Here is a 24330-nt window from a genome sequence, read left to right on the forward strand (position 1 = left end):
CTCAAATGACGGTACTACTTGGTGATAGGCAGATCCACAAATAATGGTACTTCTTGGTGATAGACAGATCCTCAACAGCTTGTACTCCTTGGTGATATACAGATCCTCAAATGATGGTACTCCTTGGGTGTAAACAGATATTTAAATGATGGTACTACTTGGTGATAGACATATCCACAAATGATGGTACTCTTTGGTGATAGACAGATCCTCAAATGACGGTACTCCTTAGTGATAAACAGATCCCCAAATGACGGTACTCCATGGTGATAGAAATATCCACAAATGATGGTACTCCTTGGTGATAGACAGATCCACAAATGACGGTACTACTTGGTGATAGACAGATCCACAAATGACGGTACTCCTTGGTGATAGACAGATCCACAAATGATGGTACTCCTTGGTTATAGACAGATCCTCAAATGACGGTACTCCTTGGTGATAGATCCTCAAATGACGGTACTCCTTGGTGATAGACAGATCCACAAATGATAGCACACCTTGGTGATGTCCTTGTTCAATGTATGACAATTAGTTTTAGTTACTGCAATCACGTTGAACCAAAGCTTGAAAAACAAACTAATAATATCGTAATTGCAATACGTCAATTGCAATAGGTGAACCTATTCAACAGGGTTATAATTTTGAAATAGGAAGTGGAGCATGCATATGCTAACATATTATTAAAAATCACGTTGACAATTTACTTTGGTGAATAAGCTATTGTTCATTTGTGCATTAATAAATATCATTAAATATTTTTATATATTTTTAAATTGCATCTCACCATTCTCAATATGCTTTAGTTATTTTGAAAAGCTAATCTCTAATACAAACCTTTCGGAAGCACGCCGTTACCAAATTGTTTGGAAAGCAATTTCTGTAAAATAAAATAAAGTCTTCACGAGACAAACTTTAAATTCAAGTTACAATCTCTTGATTAGAGCATGCAAGATTCTTTTAAAAACCCTGGTAATTCATTTTAGAACTCATTTAAGTTGGGTTAACCGTAGAGTTCCATAATCCTGAATTTCCATATGCCCTTTACATATTCTTACCAGTGAAACACAATAAAAGGGAAACAATGAAAAAGAAACATAAACGAAAGCGCTAGGGACATTTGAAAATATCTTTACCATTCTAGATAACCTTCCTGCATGTGTTTCTCAAAGTGAATGCTTCTTACTTTCAGATCATAAGCTTGCTACATATACCAGATTAAGCCGCATGACCATATCTACCTGATAAGATCCATAAGCGACTCCATGGCATCGGCTTTCTTGGCGGATCCGCTCTTGTCTATTTTACTGCCCTTTTTCCCTGGCTCGATAGCTAAAACAAGGATTATTCCGAGAATGACGGCGACAAATGTGGTTGAAAGGTAATATACGACTGACCGCAGTCCCATCTTGCCTGAAGCCCGCGAGTCTAGTGATGCCAGCGAAGATATCAAGCTAGAAACGATCAGCGGCAATATGAGCATTTTTAACATGTTCAACAACAAGTCTCCGGGAAATTTCAAGAAAAATATTTTTCTTTTATCGTATGGCTTCCATACGTCCCTTAGTCCCAGTCCTAGTCCAACCCCGATGGCTACAGCTAGTATCATTAGGATGATGAGCAAGTTGTTACGCAGGACTTTTTTCGCACTCTTTGCAAACGAGCGTTTCCCCCCTTCTGATTCGTCTCCGGCCATGATAGAGTTGTACCCAGTATCGTCCTTGTTGGTTACAATGAACTGTGTTTCAGCACACCTGTAATTATATAATAGTGTAAAATATAGAGGTGTCAGGTAGATATGGTCTGCAGATAATTTTACATCCAATGTTTACGTAGCATTGACAAAGACATATTCAAGCTGAGGAACAGAACAACCACAAACTTCGTTACATTTTGGAAATTTAAAGTATAATTATGAGAATGTATTTTATAAAACTAAGGACAAAGAGACGTGCAATTACTGATCAAATGTAAATGTGAACAATAATATACACAAAGACCAACAGCTTCTAATCGATAACAACTACACATACCAAATACCAATCGACACTTTATAATAGCTGAAATCAGTCGACCAGCAACCATTCAAATATAAAGAAAACGCTACTCGTACAGGTGACCAGCAACCACTAAAAAAGAGAAAAGAAAACACAACACGTACAGGTGACAGGCAACCACTCAAATATAAAGAAAACGTAAAACGTACAGATGACAGGCAACCAATGAAATGCAAATTGCTTGCTTCAAACAGGCGAGTAACTACCACCCATGTGTAATAACAATTATAGAAATCAATGGCAATAAACTACATGTCTTGTGTAAGTAACAACTACGCACACACGAACTACCACTCATGCTTATATCCAGACAATACATAGGACAAGTATTAAATATAGCCAGATATCAATAATAAGATTAGCAGGTGACCAGCAATGATTTCAATGGTCATTTATAGGTGGCTCAAATTTGTGTGTTTTACAACTGTCTTAGTTTGCCTCATTTAAGAGGAGTCTACGAGACGATAGAAGTGGGCGATGAGTTAACACTCACATACAGCTGAAGATAGGGTATGTACATACATTTTGTAAATTAAAACACATATCGAATGGTGTCTTTCGGATCAAAATCGCAATATTTTAATATGTATGTATGAGTATACAAACGTACAATGTGTGGCTGCAATAAAAATATAGACATAACAAAACGTCACTTGACGCACAAATCGTCGTTTCCCACCAAGCACTTTCACATGAGCTGTTGACGGACAACACAGGCTGATAACTATTTGTTTAGTAATGTTAATGGGTACCATCGTGGTCTCTGTCGAAAGATATGAAATATCATTGTTGAAACCTTTCATTAGGCTCATTTAGTCTGCCTTGTCTCCGTGTCACTTCCACAGTTCTGTCTTTAAACATTTCTTGTATTTGACAAACATTTTAACGTGCGTACTGTCAATGAGGCATATCCTTCTGGAACACTATGGTAAATCTCTCCTATTTTGTTAATGTTTTGCTATTACATTTATTGATTTTGAGGTCTAATTACGGTATTTTTGACACCTAGGCATTTTATGGTTGCTATTCATTTCGTTTGTTTATAATTTTTCAATTCCAAACAAAATGACGATTTAAGTATTTAAACCGACGACAACAGAGACGTAAAAACAACATGTATGCAAAAAAAAATCATTTTTGTCTAATGTATGTTTACTTAACATAAGCTCCCTGCATACGCTGCTTTGCCCATTAAACACAAAGATAGAATACTGTAATAATATTTACAGTTATATCGATTTTGTAATCAGGATAATTTAAACACAAACACTACCATATTAATGTAAATTGTGCTGGAATTTTACATTAAGAGAATACTGTATGTCAGAAACATTCTACTCCTGCACAACAATATGAAGCAAATACAATATTTGTCTTGACTTTTAGCAGTTACTGTGTTTAAGAATGATTACACAGATTTTATAGTTATACCTGTATAATGCCGGAGTAGCATTAAACAGAGTAAACACAGACACCAGTAGTCAGACATACGGCGAGGTTACTTACTGGTGTTTTATTGCGGTCACACATGAAATTATTGGCATATGTATTGAAATCGTGTAATAAAATATGTATTTCTGAAACGGCATATTCATTATTAGTCATCGTCATGCTATTTTTGTTGTCGTCCGTCTCACCCTTCAGACGCTATCTTAAGTGTTACCAGAAGAAGTACGATAGGTGTAAGATAAATAGATCTGACCGAGTCATTGATAGATAGAGATTATTGGCATTTCTAAATATTGAGTAGAAAACATCAGCTGTTTATATTTTTAAAACGACAAACCAATTTGACAGCTGATGCTTGTTTACATTAAATGGAATCATTAAATCATTTTTCCGGATGACCTGAAATGGAAAACGCAATGTGAATGAGTATATGTTACCTTATATTAACACAATACAAAGTTTTGATTTACGTTGAAAAAAAATGACATTTTCCGTGTGTTCAGCCTGTATATTTTATTCGTGACAATAAAGCAAGTGAACAAACTATATTTAAAAAGAGAGCCTTTATCTGCCTTTAAAATCGGTCTGATGTAGCCTCGGGACAAGCAAAAAAAACATTAATAAAAATGATAAGGGTCGTTAAGATTCACAAATTGCTTTCATATATTTAGCTGAACCCGCATTGACGCCCAGTCAATCGACATAAGTAGTTATACTCGTTAACGACGACAATGAATACAAATGGTGTATATCATACTTCTTCAGAAACCCGATTCAAAGTACAGTTTGTTGATCCACTGTAGAACTTACTTCGTTAGCTTAATGCTAAATAAATCCGTTTATGTGTGGTAGATTATTTATTATTTAATAATTTAGATTTTAAAACAGAAGTGTGTGCTTTTATGGTCTCATTCATATAACATCCTTACTAGCCTTCAGAATGTGTTTTAGCATATGGCTTTTAATATACATTTTGGACCAGGTGAACATTAAGCTAATACATAGAGACAGAAAAACGTATGTGTCCCCTTATCAGCATGTTCGCTTGTTTTACTTTTGATGTGAATGTGGTGTTCGGTTCATACAGGTGTATTGAAGGTTTCGTCAAAATATATTCAATTGTCGAAAACCTATCACCCGGACACGGTTTTGCTGGAAATTTGACACGTGTGTGACCTTTAATGTTTGGTTGATGGTGATGGTGGTCTTAGGCAGTGCACATATTTTTGGATGATGTTTAAAGTTCGATCTAGATAACATTTACGGTTTAAAAATAGGTCAAAAACAATATCAAAATAGAAGAAAAAGAAAAAAAACCTGTATTAAACTTTGAAGCTCATATCTCTGAAACTCGAAGGAAAGTCTCAAGGCAATTATCCATTTTAAAGCGAATTGGTAGTTTTTTTAACCAAACAAGGTAGACTTGCAATTTATAATTCTTTTATTGTTTTAAATTTTAACTATTGTCCTTTAATCTGGCACTCTTGTTCCATGAACAGATACAGGAAAGAGCTTTAAAGTTTATACATAATGATCACAACTCATCCTTCAGACACTAGTCTGAAGGATATGGGTGGTGAGGTTTTTAAAATTATAAACAAAATGTCTCCTGAATATATTCATAACCTTATAAATATTAAGATGTCTAATTATGACTTTAGGAAAGAAAATACTGCAGAGGTGCCCAGGGTCAACACTGTGAAGTATGGAAATAACTCGTTTGCTTTTGAGGCCGCCCGAGTGTGGAACAGCCTCCAAAATGACTTACGAAAAGTTGAAAACTTCAAAGAATGCCGGAGGCTGTTCCATTCCTGGGGTAGCCCCATCTGCCTTTGCAATATCTGTAAAAGTGATACTTCATACTTTGCCCTGGCTACCTCTGCCACGTGATGTTTTGGATTGTATATACTATTGTTGTTTTATTTCATTTCTAATATGTATTAATTCTATTCTATATTTTTGCAGCATCTTATCCGTATTTTAATTCCATACATTCTAAAATATAAATTATACAGAACTTGACAAATTGTGTTAATTGATGTCGGTATCATTGTTTATCAATTTATTAGTGTATATTCTGTGAATTTTTATTCTATGCTATATTAGCATTGTAAGTATATTCCACTTCATAGTGTTTAATCCTAAGCTCTAAGTAACTATTGTGTGATATACAAGTATTCATTCACTATTATCTATGTCTTTTATTAACTTATTCTGAATACTACTTATCTGTGATCACAATTATTGCTTTTCATATTAACACTATTTTTATATATTTATTGTTTCAAAAAAGTGTCATATCCCGGGGGCCTTTGTAGGTAGGGGACTCCCAATTACTTAGAAACCTGGTATATGCTACTTACTTCTTCTGTGATAATTAGTACTGCGTTTTATTAATATATGTGATTATCTCCCTTTACTTGTAATGTAATGTGTTTTTGTTATTGTACATATGTTTGTCGCAATAATAGCTCTCAAGACAGGTATGCGACTTTAAATCAAGTTTTTCAGACAAGTGTCTCGTTTCTTTATAGTGTATTTGACGGGGAGACACGACTAAGGTAAGATCAAGTACATGTAGGTAGAAAAGTAGGACGTGCTGATCTGTTTACAGGTTATGTGCCGTACATTTCTTCATTCAATTTAATGAATAGGATATCAGGTTGACAAGGGAACATGGTTATACAATTACATTGTCGAAAGTTGTTTACCTAACTAGTCTTTTGTCCATTAACAGCAAAGTAGATATATGTGAGTGAGTAGGAACTTAAACATACCATAGGGTAGTGAAAAGCGTAATACGAACTCATAATCGGAAATGTGGGCAAGATATGAACAAAGAACATATTTAAAAGGATTCATTCGTATTTAAACACCACTCTTTTTGTATGTAAACAACATATCTAAACTTAACGTCTTTCACCACATGATGTACGAAACTAAGATTTGAGATGTTCGCACCTCATTTGAAATTTGCAAATGAAATGTTCGTACCATAATCATGATGTTTGTACCAAGATCATAATGTACGTACCATGCGAGTCTCCAAATGGAGAAAAGTGTATTCTGTCTGTAATTGCATCTTGAATTTGTTTAATTTGTCGTCGAATTCAAGTTTTTTTTCAAATCCATATTATTTCATGTCTTAATTGTTAAAGGTTCCTGTAGCACAACCAAACAGTTTTTATATGTGAGTACGTGTGTACTCTGTCACCTTCATTTCACATGATGTTGTTTCTCTTTACGAATACACCCATTGGCGATGCACTTATAATCATTCGGAAACTCTTTGACTTAGACAGATCCTGGCGTAAGAACACAATCCTCCAGATTCAGGACATCATGGATTTGCTGGTATTGTGCTGACAACAACATTTTTTATTTACCGAGACAGCAGCTATCAGCAACGCTTCGGCATTGCTATGGGTAGTCCAGTGTCTCCAAATGTGGCCAATTTGTTCATGGAACATTTGGAGCAAGAAGCAATATCCACTGCCCCCACAGAATGCAAACCTAGATTATGGAAACGATATGTTGACGACATACTTGAGATAACCAGGAAGAGGTTACAGAAGGATTAAACTTACATTGAGGAAGAAACCAACGGCACAATGCCCTTCCTAGACTCTCTACTGGTAAAGAAGGAAGACGGAACCGTGAAGGTATTGGTCTATAGAAACAAGTCCCATACGAACCAATACCTGGACTTAAAAATCTCACCATCCATGACACCAGAAGTTAGGCGTCATACGCACATCGTCAGCAGATGTGATACAATAGTCACAGAACAACAGGACAAAACACAAGGGTAGAATCACATCTCTTGGGCAATGAGAGCATAATATACATATCCGGAATGGGCCCTAAAACGGGTACAAAACCAGTGTCAAAATAAGGGGAAGAACAAGGAAAAGCCAATCAAGGATAAGAATAAAACCAAAGGTCAGGTGGTCATCCCATATGAAAAGGTATATCCGAAACCATCCAGAGGACATATCGTTGTCATGGCATTGAAACAACCATGAAGCCCCACAAGACGCTTCGTAATATCCTAGTACACCCTAAGGATAAAACACCTAAAGAAAACGTCGCAGAATGCGTATACAAAATCGGAAGCAAAAACTACCACGCATCGTAAATTTGAGAGACTGGAAGGCGATTTGGGGTTCGCCTTGATCAACACCGGAAAGATACGGAAACCCAAGAGGGAAAGAAATTCACCCGCTCAGAAAGGAATTAGTCGGAGTCCCAAATCAATAAATCGGCAATCACAAACCATGCCACACAGAAAAATCATGTGATTGATTTTGATAACTCCAAAGTATTGGACAGAGAGATCAATCTGTTCAAGCGACAGGTAAGGGAAGCCATCTGGATACGCCGCAGTGGGTCAGTTCTGAATCGAGATGAGGGACTGATAGACTCTCGCACATCAATGACGAAGTATTAAACAAAGCGCAGCTGATCGAGTCATTTCGGTACATAAATAACAACTCATTGTACATACGCTTACAGCGTAGCCGAATCGACATCGATTTGTAGACAACTCGTATGTATTTTACACCTTTGTGTACATACGCTTGTCTGACGAAGGTGACAGAGTACCTACCGTACTAGTCATCGAAACGTCACAAATACACACTTTTTGGTTGTGCTACATGAATCTTTTCACAATCCATACTTACCAACCCGAAGAAAATGTTTAGAAAAAAGCTATGTCTTAGCTAAGTTGAAGTTATTGGTATTTATTTGAACACAAATTGTATCATAATCCGTTAGTTATATTTTGGAATAACAGACAATATCAGTTTTGTATGAAAATGATGATCTCAAGCTATGCTATATGATAATTCTGGAAGCTGTAGGAAAAATGACAGTATTGGTTCTATACTGTATATAAACCAAAATACCAATCTACGCATAAAGGAGCGGGTTGTGAAAGCACCAGATGCCGTAATATATTCTGGGGTTATTTTAAGGAGGGAACAAATGTCGTTCCTCATATTTCGTTTATGACAGACAAACGCATATTGAATATTAACACTTGAAAAAGTTAATACGGATAGTTCCATCCTTAATCGATATGATACTAGTATTACAGCAACGTCATCAAACATCGTATAACGAACCGCACACATGAAACTTCTAAAAAATGGGACTTGTCCAAGTCTAGGGGTAATTTATCATTCAAGAACATCGTATTTTACGCATAAGATAGGGTTGGATAAGTTGTTTTTAAGTAAAAACAGAGGTGTTACTATACAACCGTATGGGCATATCGCCTTATCAGGAAGTACGTACCGAAAGGTCACAATAGTGTATCAACAGATCTGGAGTACTTCATACCCGGCAAACACGAATTTATAATAAAAAAAACGAACACGGAAAACTCGGAAAGCACGATTTGGAAAATCTGATGATACATCTGGCTTTCCGCCTCTCTGTAGCTAGGATGGCATTTACCGATTTCAGATTTAATAGAGTGTAATTTGTTGTATACGCGTTGATTCCAATTATTTTGCCACTTTGATTTTATGAATTTGTTGTAAGTGGTTTGAAATCAGTAAAATGCAGTTTAAATGCAACATATGGTAGCGATAGAACCTCTTTTGTGGCACGATCTGCCTTTTTATTACCTGGTAGTTCCAGATATCCGAGATACCTGTTATGCCATTTTGAGGTAATATTATGCAATAATGTTAAGATTTTTCGAATTGAGATATTCTTTAAATGAAAGCTTCATATAACAAATAGAGAATGAGAATAGATAAATCAGTTGATTTTCTGTGTTCAATGATGAGATAGATAGCATGGGGTTCCGTGGAGAATATTGACTCGGCATAGACTAGTAACCTCCTTCGCTATCGTGGCCGCGACGTCATCTTTAATTTATGACCATCTTTCGAACCATCAGTATCAAATGATTGAAAGTCATTATTTATTCCTCGTCCACATATTAGCAGGTGTGTGTCTCCATGATTCGACAGTTCTATTTGTTAGGTCAAGCAAGTGCTTTGCTATGACATCAGACACAACATCGTCTGTAACACAGGTTTCAATGTATTTTTTAAAGCGCGTGACAGAGTCTTTCTATAGTAGGTCATATATTCAATACTTTAAGTGATAATATAAAACGCATGCACATTTTATTCTAATATTTTACACATTGTTAACATATCTTTAATAGTACGACTAATAAAATTGATTCCATGCTGATCGCAAACGACGGTCCTGTATTTTCGAGCAATATGTTATTTTACAAAATGTTTTACAGATAAATACTTTATTCAAGACAGGGTTTTTAGTTGAAATCTAAAAGTACTTATACTTGGATGTTACTTACTATATTTATATAATCATTTCAAAGTGATAGAAGTTGAGTATGTTCGGCGAGCTACAAATAAGATCGACACTATAAAGAATTGTTTCGTTTCGGAAGCATTTTACGATCTGTAATTTATGTTACGCAGTACATCATCGCAACACAATACTTCCGATATACCGGTATTACGATGATATCACACACCCAACGGATCAAAGCACAACGTCAGGATCTGAAATAACACGATGATTCTTAAAGTAGTATATTACATTTAACCCGTGCCAAAGAAACCTCCAGTACAAGTTTACGGCAAATCTGTCAGAGTGATAGCCCTCTAGCAGAGACTGAAACTTGTAAAATACGGAGTAAAGACAGAGTCTGACGTTTAATTGATGTCATGTATTTATAGTTTAAAAAGCCGATAGGTACTGGGTTAATGTTGGAGGAAACCGGAGTACCCTGAAAAAAACTCATGTGTTGGGGCAGCGTATTCAATACTTTTTCACGTATGATCGGGAATCGGTAGAAATTGACCCAACCACTTGGAATCCCTGGGTAGCCACCCGCGTCGATTATGTATATTTATGTAATAGATATTCATTTTATAAGTCTGTGCCTGGAATATAACACCTCCACTATTAAATATATGTGTTGATATATGTTGTAAAGGTATAGCTACCTCATCCTCCTATGTATGCTATGTTATTGTTAATAATTGTATTATGCATATAAACTTATGCGCCAATTTGAACGCAATAAACCAATTTGAATTTGAATCAAACCCAGACTGCCTTGGTAAAAGGCATGTGCGCTATCCTCTCCGCCACCCCTCCACCTAAACTACATGATTAGCATACTAATATGTCTGCAATGTATATATTTAAGTATATATGTCGTGTCTCACCGCACCAACGCACTGTTGTTCTTTATGTATTCCTTTTTATGCGAATTTTTAAATATCTAAGGTAAGTATTCGCTCTGTATTTAGGAGACAAAACGATACATGTATATATTACATTGCAAAAGTACTTCCAACCGGTTCTGAAAAGATTTGTCCGACGATTAGACTCAATACGGGTAAACACACCGGATTGTGACATAGCCTATCTAGCTAGTAACCTCGCGTGTATTCCTTCGTTATTAAATCTCCGCCGAATGTCGTTCAGTGCACGTATAACCGTAACTGACACAGTAACACATAATGGATGGCGCCATTACTATTGCACACTTGCGTCCTGCTTTCATACGTTATAAACGTAAGCATTTTGTAAACATTGCCTATACACTGATATTTACAAAAGTTTCAACGTAGTATTCACCACTTTTCAATGTAAAATACAAGAAAGCAATACAATTTTTTATTAAATGTAATAATGCATGAACAAACTGATATTAAATAATAATCGAATCTGCCAACACAAAATAAAGTTCATTTATACGGCTACATGACTTCCCATGGAAATCGCATAACCGAGTCCGTTAGATTGATTGTATATTTACAATACACCCGAAAATATAAATGTACCTGAACAGCGTACTTCCGAGTCAGTTGATGAATTTTTTCTTCAAAACTATCTTGTATACAAGTTTTCGGCCACAACTATTTTACCTATCTCTGTTTTGTTTGTACCTACTTTATATACTTCCCTGTGTTTTGTTTGTTGTACCTACTTAATATACTTCCGTGTGTCGATAGCTTGTTATGGTCAATGGCCTGTGTAACTACTAGTCTCTCTATGTGGGCGCAGTGTTTCCACTTTATATACTTCCCTGTCGATAGCTTGTTATGGTCAATGGCCTGTGTAACTACTAGTCTCTCTATGTGGGCGCAGTGTTTCCACTTTATATACTTCCCTGTCGATAGCTTGTTATGGTCAATGGCCTGTGTAACTACTAGTCTCTCTATGTGGGCGCAGTGTTTCCACTTTATATACTTCCCTGTCGATAGCTTGTTATGGTCAATGGCCTGTGTAACTACTAGTCTCTCTATGTGGGCGCAGTGTTTCCACTTTATATACTTCCCTGTCGATAGCTTGTTATGGTCAATGGCCTGTGTAACTACTAGTCTCTCTATGTGGGCGCAGTGTTTCCACTTTATATACTTCCCTGTCGATAGCTTGTTATGGTCAATGGCCTGTGTAACTACTAGTCTCTCTATGTGGGCGCAGTGTTTCCACTTTATATACTTCCCTGTCGATAGCTTGTTATGGTCAATGGCCTGTGTAACTACTAGTCTCTCTATGTGGGCGCAGTGTTTCCACTTTATATACTTCCCTGTCGATAGCTTGTTATGGTCAATGGCCTGTGTAACTACTAGTCTCTCTATGTGGGCGCAGTGTTTCCACTTTATATACTTCCCTGTCGATAGCTTGTTATGGTCAATGGCCTGTGTAACTACTAGTCTCTCTATGTGGGCGCAGTGTTTCCACTTTATATACTTCCCTGTCGATAGCTTGTTATGGTCAATGGCCTGTGTAACTACTAGTCTCTCTATGTGGGCGCAGTGTTTCCACTTTATATACTTCCCTGTCGATAGCTTGTTATGGTCAATGGCCTGTGTAACTACTAGTCTCTCTATGTGGGCGCAGTGTTTCCACTTTATATACTTCCCTGTCGATAGCTTGTTATGGTCAATGGCCTGTGTAACTACTAGTCTCTCTATGTGGGCGCAGTGTTTCCACTTTATATACTTCCCTGTCGATAGCTTGTTATGGTCAATGGCCTGTGTAACTACTAGTCTCTCTATGTGGGCGCAGTGTTTCCACTTTATATACTTCCCTGTCGATAGCTTGTTATGGTCAATGGCCTGTGTAACTACTAGTCTCTCTATGTGGGCGCAGTGTTTCCACTTTATATACTTCCCTGTCGATAGCTTGTTATGGTCAATGGCCTGTGTAACTACTAGTCTCTCTATGTGGGCGCAGTGTTTCCACTTTATATACTTCCCTGTCGATAGCTTGTTATGGTCAATGGCCTGTGTAACTACTAGTCTCTCTATGTGGGCGCAGTGTTTCCACTTTATATACTTCCCTGTCGATAGCTTGTTATGGTCAATGGCCTGTGTAACTACTAGTCTCTCTATGTGGGCGCAGTGTTTCCACTTTATATACTTCCCTGTCGATAGCTTGTTATGGTCAATGGCCTGTGTAACTACTAGTCTCTCTATGTGGGCGCAGTGTTTCCACTTTATATACTTCCCTGTCGATAGCTTGTTATGGTCAATGGCCTGTGTAACTACTAGTCTCTCTATGTGGGCGCAGTGTTTCCACTTTATATACTTCCCTGTCGATAGCTTGTTATGGTCAATGGCCTGTGTAACTACTAGTCTCTCTATGTGGGCGCAGTGTTTCCACTTTATATACTTCCCTGTCGATAGCTTGTTATGGTCAATGGCCTGTGTAACTACTAGTCTCTCTATGTGGGCGCAGTGTTTCCACTTTATATACTTCCCTGTCGATAGCTTGTTATGGTCAATGGCCTGTGTAACTACTAGTCTCTCTATGTGGGCGCAGTGTTTCCACTTTATATACTTCCCTGTCGATAGCTTGTTATGGTCAATGGCCTGTGTAACTACTAGTCTCTCTATGTGGGCGCAGTGTTTCCACTTTATATACTTCCCTGTCGATAGCTTGTTATGGTCAATGGCCTGTGTAACTACTAGTCTCTCTATGTGGGCGCAGTGTTTCCACTTTATATACTTCCCTGTCGATAGCTTGTTATGGTCAATGGCCTGTGTAACTACTAGTCTCTCTATGTGGGCGCAGTGTTTCCACTTTATATACTTCCCTGTCGATAGCTTGTTATGGTCAATGGCCTGTGTAACTACTAGTCTCTCTATGTGGGCGCAGTGTTTCCACTTTATATACTTCCCTGTCGATAGCTTGTTATGGTCAATGGCCTGTGTAACTACTAGTCTCTCTATGTGGGCGCAGTGTTTCCACTTTATATACTTCCCTGTCGATAGCTTGTTATGGTCAATGGCCTGTGTAACTACTAGTCTCTCTATGTGGGCGCAGTGTTTCCACTTTATATACTTCCCTGTCGATAGCTTGTTATGGTCAATGGCCTGTGTAACTACTAGTCTCTCTATGTGGGCGCAGTGTTTCCACTTTATATACTTCCCTGTCGATAGCTTGTTATGGTCAATGGCCTGTGTAACTACTAGTCTCTCTATGTGGGCGCAGTGTTTCCACTTTATATACTTCCCTGTCGATAGCTTGTTATGGTCAATGGCCTGTGTAACTACTAGTCTCTCTATGTGGGCGCAGTGTTTCCACTTTATATACTTCCCTGTCGATAGCTTGTTATGGTCAATGGCCTGTGTAACTACTAGTCTCTCTATGTGGGCGCTGTGTTTCCACTTTATATACTTCCCTGTCGATAGCTTGTTATGGTCGATGGCCTGTGTAACTACTAGTCTCTCTATGTGGGCACAGTGTTAGACCATTCAGCATCGTCACGTACATTTGTCTTTTATAAAGGATAACACCGTTCAGTCCTATCGGGAGGCCGTCGTCGCTACATTCGTACCAGCCGGTTATCATTGACCTTTTATTTCTTTATATTAAAAGATTAAATTATCTATGACCTCACTATATATATATGTTGTAAATGTATTTTATGTACGGTACGAGTAATATGTTTTTTGCTCAAAAGTGAGTATGGATGTTGACAAACACTCTTGCCCTGGTTAGGGTTAGGGTTAGGGTTAACGAACTTCAGCCACAACTTTAAGTGAGTATGGATGTTGACAAACACTCTTGCCCTGGTACACGTATGTCTCAATTTCTTACGACAAGGAGGAACATAATGATATCAAAATCGAGAATTATGAGTGTGATTCCTTCCTGTGGTTTGTAGATCAACTCGATTTAACGTTTTATCATTTGGCAATGATATACCATGGAAAATGTGGACATGACATAGGTAGGGATTTTAATGAATATACTAACAGTTTATGGGTATCAACTGTTTCACTTATATTAATCATCATGTTAAGCAAGAGACAACGAAAACATTAGTGCTATTGCTTGTTTTATTATCGTGGCAAGATCGCCAGGGACTGATCTTTAGATCCATACTTCTGCAATCATGTAAGGAGGTACGATTTTTTTTCGTCAGCAATATTTGATTCATTTATTTTTATTATCATTTATTCGTTTCCCCCCGCAATTCAGATTCATGGAACGAGTTTGTAAAACAGAGTCCATACGGCTACAGGAATCGTTTTTGTGGGGAAGGAGTCATGTTAATATTGCAGAACATGACATTGTAGTTTCAGAGTGTTATTCAATTGGCATGCATTCCACTTCACATTAGTTACGGCTCCCTGGGATTAATAATTCCGGCTATAGCAGGGTAAACGATCGTTGATTCTTTAAATAGTGTCCATAATGCGCAAAAGAGTCCAGTTCAGTGAAGCAATACACGCGGTGCATCCTGCTTTTCTTATCAGATTACATAATTATGTGGTAGTTTCCCTAATATTTTGCCTATCTTTCTCATGATGTTGAACGAACGTGACCCACGACTCTTTAATTGCATTATGTACACAAGAAACGTGAGGATTGACATTGAACGAACTCACTATGATGAGTGTCCCCAATTACAGAGAAATACTGGTGTAGTGTTCAATACGTTTTACATAGATGCTTGATAGTGGTATTTGTACTAGGTTATAATTCTCCCTACTGACAAGTGTGACAACAAAGATATAGTGAATACGTATTTCATCTAGATCCGACTCTCTAAGCTAATTCAATATGTACTTTCTTGCGGATGTATGTATTTCCTTTTAAATAAGAGAGTCAAAGAGTCATTAGACGACATTAATAAATGCTGGACCGCAGAGGAGAAACCAAATCAGCATACACAGGTAAAGAGTTCACTTCACCATAACGTAAATAACGAGTACACAGGTAAACAGTTTACTTCACCATAACGTAAGTAAACAGCGTACACAGGTAAACTGTTCACTTCACCATAACGTAAGTAAATAGCATACACAGGTAAACAGTTCACTTCACCATAACGTAAGTAAACAGCGTACCCAGGTAAACAGTTCACTTCACCATAACGTAAGTAAACAGCGTACACAGGTAAACTGTTCACTTCACCATAACGTAAGTAAATAGCATACACAGGTAAACAGTTCATTTCACCATAACTAAAGTCAATAGCGTACACAGGTAAACAGTTCACTTAACAATAACGTAAGTAAATAGCGTACACAGGTAACCAGTTCACTTCACCATAACGTAAGTAACGAGTACACAGGTAAACAGTCCATTTCACCATAACGTAAGTAAATAGCATACACAGGTAAACAGTTCATTTCACCATAACTAAAGTCAATAGCGTACACAGGTAAACAGTTCACTTCACAATAACGTAAGTAAATAGCGTACACAGGTAAACAGTTCACTTTACCATAACTAAAGTCAATAGCGTACACTGGTAAACAGTTCACTTAACCATAACTTAAGTCAATAGCGACCACAGGTAAACAGTTCACTTCACCATAACTAAAGTCAATAGCGTACACACTTCACCATAACTAAAGTCAATAGCGTATACAGGTAAACAGTTCACTTCACCATAACGTAAGTAACGAGTACACAGGTAAACAGTTCACTTCACCATAACGTAAGTAACGAGTACACATGTAAACAGTTCACTTCACCATAACGTAAGTAAATAGCATACACAGGTAAACAGTTCATTTCACAATAACGTAAGTGACGAGGACACAGGTAAACAGTTCACTTCACCATAACGTAAGAAAGTAGCGTACACAGGTAAACAGTTCACTTCACCATAACGTAAGTAACGAGTACACAGGAAAACAGTTCACTTCACCATAACGTAAGTAAATAGCATACACAGGTAAACAGTTCATTTCACAATAACGTAAGTGACGAGGACACAGGTAAACAGTTCACTTCACCATAACGTAAGAAAGTAGCGTACACAGGTAAACAGTTCACTTCACCATAACGTAAGTAACGAGTACACAGGAAAACAGTTTACTTTACCATAACTAAAGGCAATAGCGTACACAGGTAAACAGTTCACTTCACCATAACGTAAGTAACGAGTACACAGGTAAACAGTTCACTTCACCATAACGTAAGTAAATAGCGTACACAGGTAAACAGTCCACTTCACCATAACGTAAGTAAATAGCGTACACAGGTAAACAGTCCACTTCACCATAACGTAAGTAAATAGCGAACACAGGTAAACAGTTCATTTCACCATAACGTAAGTAAACAGAGTACAATAGTAAACAGTTCACTTCACTATAACGTAAGTAATAGCGTACACAGGTAAACAGTTCACTTCAACATAACGTAAGTAAATAGCGTACACAGGTAAACAGTTAACTTAACCATAACGTAAGTAAATAGCGTACACAGGTAAAGAGTTTACTTCACCATAACGTAAGTAAATAGAGTACACAGGTAAACAGTTCACTTCACCATAACGTAAGTAAATAGCGTACACAGGTAAACAGTTCACTTCACAATAACGTAAGTAAATAGCGTACACAGGTAAACAGCCAGATACACACAATCATCTTACAGGCAGACACACACAATCATCTTACAGGTATACACACACATAATCATCTTACAGGCAGACACACACAATCATTTTACAGTTAGACACACATAATCATCTTACAGGTAGACACACATAATCATCTTACAGTAGACACACATAATCATCTTACAGGCAGATACACACAATCATCTTACATGTACTCACACTTAATCATCTTACAGGTAGTCATACACACTCATCTTACAGGCAGACACACACAATCATCTTACAGGCAGACACACACAATCATCTTACAGGTAGACACACACACTCATATTACAGGCAGACACACACAATCATTTTACAGCCAGATACACACAATCATCTTACATGTACGCACACTTAATCATCTTACAGGTAGTCATACACACTCATCTTACAGGCAGACACACACAATCATCTTACAGGCAAACACACACAATTATTTTACAGGTAGTCACACACAATCATCTTACACGGGGTCACACATAATCATCTTACAGGTAGTCACACACAGTCATCTTACAGGTAGTCACACACAATCATCTTACAGGTAGACAATCATCTTACAGGTAGTCACACACAATCATCTTACAGGCAGACACACACAATCATCTTACAGGTAGTCAAACACAATCATCTTACAGGCAAACACACACAATTATTTTACAGGTAGACACACACAATCATCTTAAGGTAGACACACATAATCATCTTACAGACAGACAGACACAATCATTTTACAGGTAGACACACACAATTATCTTACAATAGACACACATAATCATCTTACAGGCAGATTCACACAATCATCTTACATGTACTCACACTTAATCATCTCACAGGTAGTCACACACACTCATCTTACAGGCAGACACACACAATCATCTTAAAGGCAGACACACACAATCATCTTACAGGCAGATATACACAATCATCTTACAGGTAGTCATTCACAATCATCTTACAGGTAGACACACACACTCATCTTACAGGCAGACACACCCAATCATTTTACAGGTAGACACACATAATCATCTTACAGGCAGAGAAACACAATCATCTTACAGGTAGACACAAACATCTTACAGGTAGTCACACACAATCATTTTACAGGTAGACACACACAATCATCTTAAGGTAGACACACATAATCATCTTACAGGTAGAGAAACACAATAATCTTACAGGTAGACACAAACATCTTACAGGTAGTCACACACAATCATCTTACAGGTAGTCAAACACAATCATCTTACAGGCAAACACACACAATTATTTTACAGGTAGTCACACACAATCATCTTACACGGGGTCACACATAATCATCTTACAGGTGGTCGCACACAATCATCTTACAGGTAGACACACACACTCATATTACAGGCAGACACACACAATCATTTTACAGACAGATACACACAATCATCTTACATGTACGCACACTTAATCATCTTACAGGTAGTCATACACACTCATCTTACAGGCAGACACACACAATCATCTTAAAGGCAGACACACACAATCATCTTACAGGTATACACACACATAATCATCTTACAGGCAGACACACAAGATCATTTTACAGTTAGACACACATAATCAACTTACAGGTAGACACACATAATCATCTTACAGGTAGAGAAACACAATAATCTTACAGGTAGACACAAACATCTTACAGGTAGTCACACACAATCATCTTACACGGGGTCACACATAATCATCTTACAGGTAGTCACACACAGTCATCTTACAGGTAGTCACACACAATCATCTTACAGGCAGACATACACACACACAATCATTTTACAGTTAGACACACATAATCATCTTACAGGTAGACACACATAATCATCTTACAGGCAGACACACAAGATCATTTTACAGGTAGACACACATAATCATCTTACAGGTAGAGAAACACAATAATCTTACAGGTAGACACAATCATCTTACAGGTAGTCACACATAATCATCCCAAAGGTAGTCAAACACAATCATATTACAGGTAGTCACACACAATCATCTTACAGGCAGACATACACAATCATCTTACATGTAGACACACACATTCATCTTACAGGTAGACACACACAATCATCTTAGAAGTAGTCACATACAATCATTTTACAAGTGGTCACAAAAAATTATCTAACAGGTAGACACACACAATCATCTTACAGGTAGACACACACAATCATCTTACAGGTAGTCAGACACAATCATCTCACAGGTAGTCACACACAATCATCTTACACGGGGTCACACATAATCATCTTACAGGTGGTCGCACACAATCATCTTACAGGTAGACACACACAATCATCTTAAAGGCAGACACACACAATCATCTTAAAGGCAGACACACACAATCATCTTAAAGGTAGACATACAGAATGATCTTACAGGTCGACACACATAACCATCTTACAGGTAGACACACATCTTAGAAGTAGTCACATACAATCATTTTACAAGTGGTCACAAAAAATTATCTAACAGGTAGACACACACAATCATTTTACAGGCAGACACACACAATCATCTTAAAGGTAGACATACAGAATGATCTTACAGGTAGACACACATCATCACCTTACATGTACTCACACTAAATTGTCTTACAGGTAGACACACACAAACATCTTACAGGTAGTCAGACACAATCATCTCCCAGGTAGTCACACACAATCATTTTACAGGCAGACACACACAATCATCTTAAAGGCAGACACACACAATCATCTTAAGGTGGACACACATAATCATTTTACAGGTAGAGAAACACAATCATTTTACAGGTAGTCACACAATCATCTTAGAGGGAGACACACACAATCATCTTAAGGTGGACACACATAATCATTTTACAGGTAGAGAAACACAATCATCTTACAGGGAGACACACACAATCATCTTAAGGTGGACACACATAATCATTTTACAGGTAGAGAAACACAATCATCTTACAGGCAGACACCCACAATCATTTTAAAGGTAGACACACACAATCATCTTCAAGGTAGACATTCAGAATGATCTTACAGGTAGACACACACAAACATCTTACAGGCAGACACACACACTCATCTCACAGGTAGAACAATCTTTTTACAAGTGGTCACAAAAAATTATCTAACAGGTAGACACACACAATCAGCTTACAGGTAGACACACACAATCAGCTTACAGGTAGTCAGACACAATCATCTCACAGTTAGTCACACACAATCATTTTACAGGTAGTCACACAATCATCTTAGAGGGAGACACACACAATCATCTTAAAGGTAGACATACAGAATGATCTTACAGGCAGACACACACAATCATCTTAAGGTGGACACACATAATCATTTTACAGGTAGAGAAACACAATCATCTTACAGGTAGTTAGCCACAATCATCTAACAGGTAGATACACACAATCATCTTACAGGCAGACACACCACACACAATCATCTTACAGGCAAACATACACAATCATCTTACAGGTAGATACACATAACTATCTTACAGGTAGACATAGACACACACAATCATCTTAGAAGTAGTCACATACAATCTTTTTACAAGTGGTCACAAAAAATTATCTAACAGGTAGACACACACAATCAGCTTACAGGTAGACACACACAAACATCTTACAGGCAGACACACATACTCATCTCACAGGTAGACACACACAATCAGCTTACAGGTAGACACACACAATCATCTTCAAGGTAGACATACAGAATGATCTTACAGGCAGACACACACACTCAACTCACAGGTAGACACACACAATCATCTTAAGGTAGACACACATAATCATTTTACAGGTAGAGAAACACAATCATCTTACAGGTAGATACACACAATCATCTTACAGGCAGACACACACAATCATCTCAAAGGGAGTTAGACACACAATCATCTTACAGGTTGACATACACAATGATCTTACAAGTAGACACACAAAATCATCTTACAGGCAGACACACACAATAATCTTACAGGCAGACACACACAATCATCTTACAGGTAGACACACACATTCATCTTACAGGCAGACACACACACACTCATCTCACAGGTAGACACACACAATCATCTTAAAGGTAGACATACAGAATGATCTTACAGGTAGACACACACAATCATTTTACAGGCAGACACACACAATCATCTTACAGGCAGACACACACAATCATCTTACATGCAGAAACACATAATCATCTTACAGGCAGACACACACAATCATCTTACAGGTAGACATACACAATCATCTTACAGGTAGACACACATGACCATCTTACAGGCAGACACACATACTCATCTTACAGGTAGACACACACAATCATCTTACAGGCAGACACACACACTCATCTCACAGGTAGACACACACAATCATCTTAAAGGTAGACATACAGAATGATCTTACAGGTAGACACACATAACCATCTTACAGGCAGACACACATAATCATCTTACAGGTAGATACACATAACTATCTTACAGGTAGACATACACAATCATCTTACAGGTAGACACACACAATCATCTCACAGGCAGTCACACACAGACATCTTGCAAGTAGTTATATACAATCATTTTACAAGTAGTTGTAGACAATAATTTAACAGGAAGCCATAAACAAAACAATATTATATCTATAACAGTGTTCCACGATAGTCAAATCTACAAGAGTGAGGAACCTGAATTTGAAAATGAACATGTCGTTATGTGTTGTTATAAAATAAATGGTTAGAAAATATTAAGTGAGCATACATTTACGATGCTTTATCTACTGTCTAGCTCTAAGGAATCCGGCTTGAAAAATATAACAATGTGGGATTCGGATGCATGATTACAGATTTAGATTACGTTTGATCACGAGACCTGGCGTATCATAGACATGGATTTATTTTAACACGTTTATGTGTTTAAAGCTGCTATAATGTTACTTCGCCTGAATCACCTTGGTGACTGCGTCAACAACCTTAAAACCATTGTAGCGTAAGGGCCGATCAAACCTAACCGATTTGGGTCGCCGGAGCTGTACCGGAGCACACATTTGGCGAATTTTGGAGATCGGTACAAGGCTAAGAACGGTATTACATCGTCAGGACATCGTTAGAACATCGACGAAAAAATTATCAACGGCAGGCGACGGTAGAAATGGTTGAACATGCTCAAAAATGTTCCGCTGTTGCGCTGCCGAAGCAAGCAATGGGACTACACAGCGGCAGTACAGCGGCAATACTAGTACTCCGGTATGGCTTCTACGTAGCGCCCCGTAATGGATCGGCGGCTCTCCGGTGGCCTCATTGTGTACTGTACTGGTACCAATGTGATATCGTACACGTAGTACTACCGAATAACCCCGAAGTAGCACTGATCATGCCTCGGTATAACATCGGCGGCGCTTCGGTAACACTAAGGTGACAGAAAAGTGGTATCCGGAAGTACATCGGTAGCACAAAGGTAAAACAACGGTATCACAACGGGAACGCAAGTACTACATCGCGATATTGCTACGGTCAATTTTTCAAGTGCTTTCTCGCCGAAGCTCTGCCGTTGTTAAATAGAAAACAGAGACTTATGTGGAGTTCATGATTAAAACCTGTAAATAATGGAAAAATACAAATGTATATATACTTCCGAACGTGTATTGTTTGTTTCACGACAAGGACGTGTTCTCTTAATGCGTCCAAGTAGTGTTGATTGTTTCGTTGATAGGATTCATACACTCATAACTACAGGTGACAGAACTGAAACCTTGTCGAGGAAAAGCCTGAAACAAAACGCAAAATCCTGTCTATTTTGTCATTTATTCTTTAGGCTAGATTAGTCGTCAACTTGACAAAAACGTCATCCGGGTCCCAACACAAACACAAACGTTTGAGTGGAATCATTTTGGATTTTCGTATGTGTCAAGTATAATCTGTTAAGGTAGAGACATTACATATGCATCGTGTTTGTAAAATATAATATGTCTCAGTAATCATATCACCAAACGACTCTATTCTGATTCAATATCTTTTGCGTATGTGTTGACATTATTATAAGTAATGTATAAAATGCCTTTTTGTTATATGTTTGTCTGTTTCACGGTCCGTCCTAATTATGATGTAGGACCTCCATACTCCGTGTTTAACCTCACAAGACCTGTATAGGTATAGGAAGTAAGCAGTACAAATGGGCGACGTGTTGATAAACTCACCTTGTATATTACGTATCCTGTCGATCTCCTACACACCGCAGAGTCTGTTAAATCTATTCACTTCCACCTATGTACACTTAAAGTTCGAGTCACGTGACGGGTGAGTAGATTCAATGGACTTGGTAAAATACATGATACATCATGCGTGACGTTTTTGTTATTCCCTATAGGAAGCTGCTGATTCTATTGACTGAGGACTGACACTAATGTTTAAGTTAACAACTGTCACAAAGCTCAAAAATGAATCAAGTAGGCTTTAGCAAACCAAACATTTATAGCGACGACTTAATTGGCTAAAGAACAAATAAAATATGTTGGCAAACTTAAATTCTACTTCGGCGTTATATTCACTTCTACAATCTTTTAAGTATAAGTCTATGTTGGACTAAGAATCTGAACCATATTCAGTTTGTACACGTATTTATCTATATCAAATGACACTGAAGGGTGTAACGGTTTTAGTTCAGAGTAACGAAGCACCTTTCATGTTGTGTGCCAGCCAACGAGTCCATACCACCCTGTCTATTTGCAGTAGATAGTATTAGTTCTCTCTGGGTTAGGAGGGGTCTACGGGCTCATAGACTCCGTCTTGTCTATACAAACCAAAGAGGTCTATGAGCCAGTAGCCCCCTCCTAACCAAACGATAACGAATTTGTCACTCTTTTATATCTTTTTTTTTGTCCTGCAAAATTATAAGTCACTT

General features: G+C 37.8%; 1 protein-coding gene across 1 annotated transcript; it reads right to left on the bottom strand.

Moving 5' to 3' along the window:
• Positions 1 to 802: 802 nt before the first annotated feature.
• Positions 803 to 23723, bottom strand: LOC110451015 (excitatory amino acid transporter 3-like). The gene is made up of 3 exons (XM_021498844.1): positions 23627 to 23723; positions 1245 to 1757; positions 803 to 883 (listed from the first exon to the last, which is right to left on the bottom strand). The coding sequence occupies exons 2-3, from the start codon at positions 1697 to 1699 to the stop codon at positions 823 to 825; spliced, it is 516 nt and encodes a 171-aa protein (XP_021354519.1). The 5' UTR covers positions 1700 to 1757; positions 23627 to 23723; the 3' UTR covers positions 803 to 822.
• Between the last annotated feature and the right edge of the window lie 607 nt (positions 23724 to 24330).

This window comes from Mizuhopecten yessoensis, unplaced genomic scaffold (genome assembly GCF_002113885.1).
Source record: "Mizuhopecten yessoensis strain PY_sf001 unplaced genomic scaffold, ASM211388v2 scaffold5729, whole genome shotgun sequence".
Lineage (NCBI taxonomy): Eukaryota > Metazoa > Mollusca > Bivalvia > Pectinida > Pectinidae > Mizuhopecten > Mizuhopecten yessoensis.

Excerpts from the sequence above, each read along its gene's own strand:
- LOC110451015 (XM_021498844.1), bottom strand. The coding sequence starts at position 1,699 with ATGGCCGGAGACGAATCAGAAGGGGGGAAACGCTCGTTTGCAAAGAGT. Across the intron at positions 884-1,244 it reads TCGCTTATGGATCTTATCAG|AAATTGCTTTCCAAACAATT; the intron begins GTAGATATGGTC and ends TTTATTTTACAG.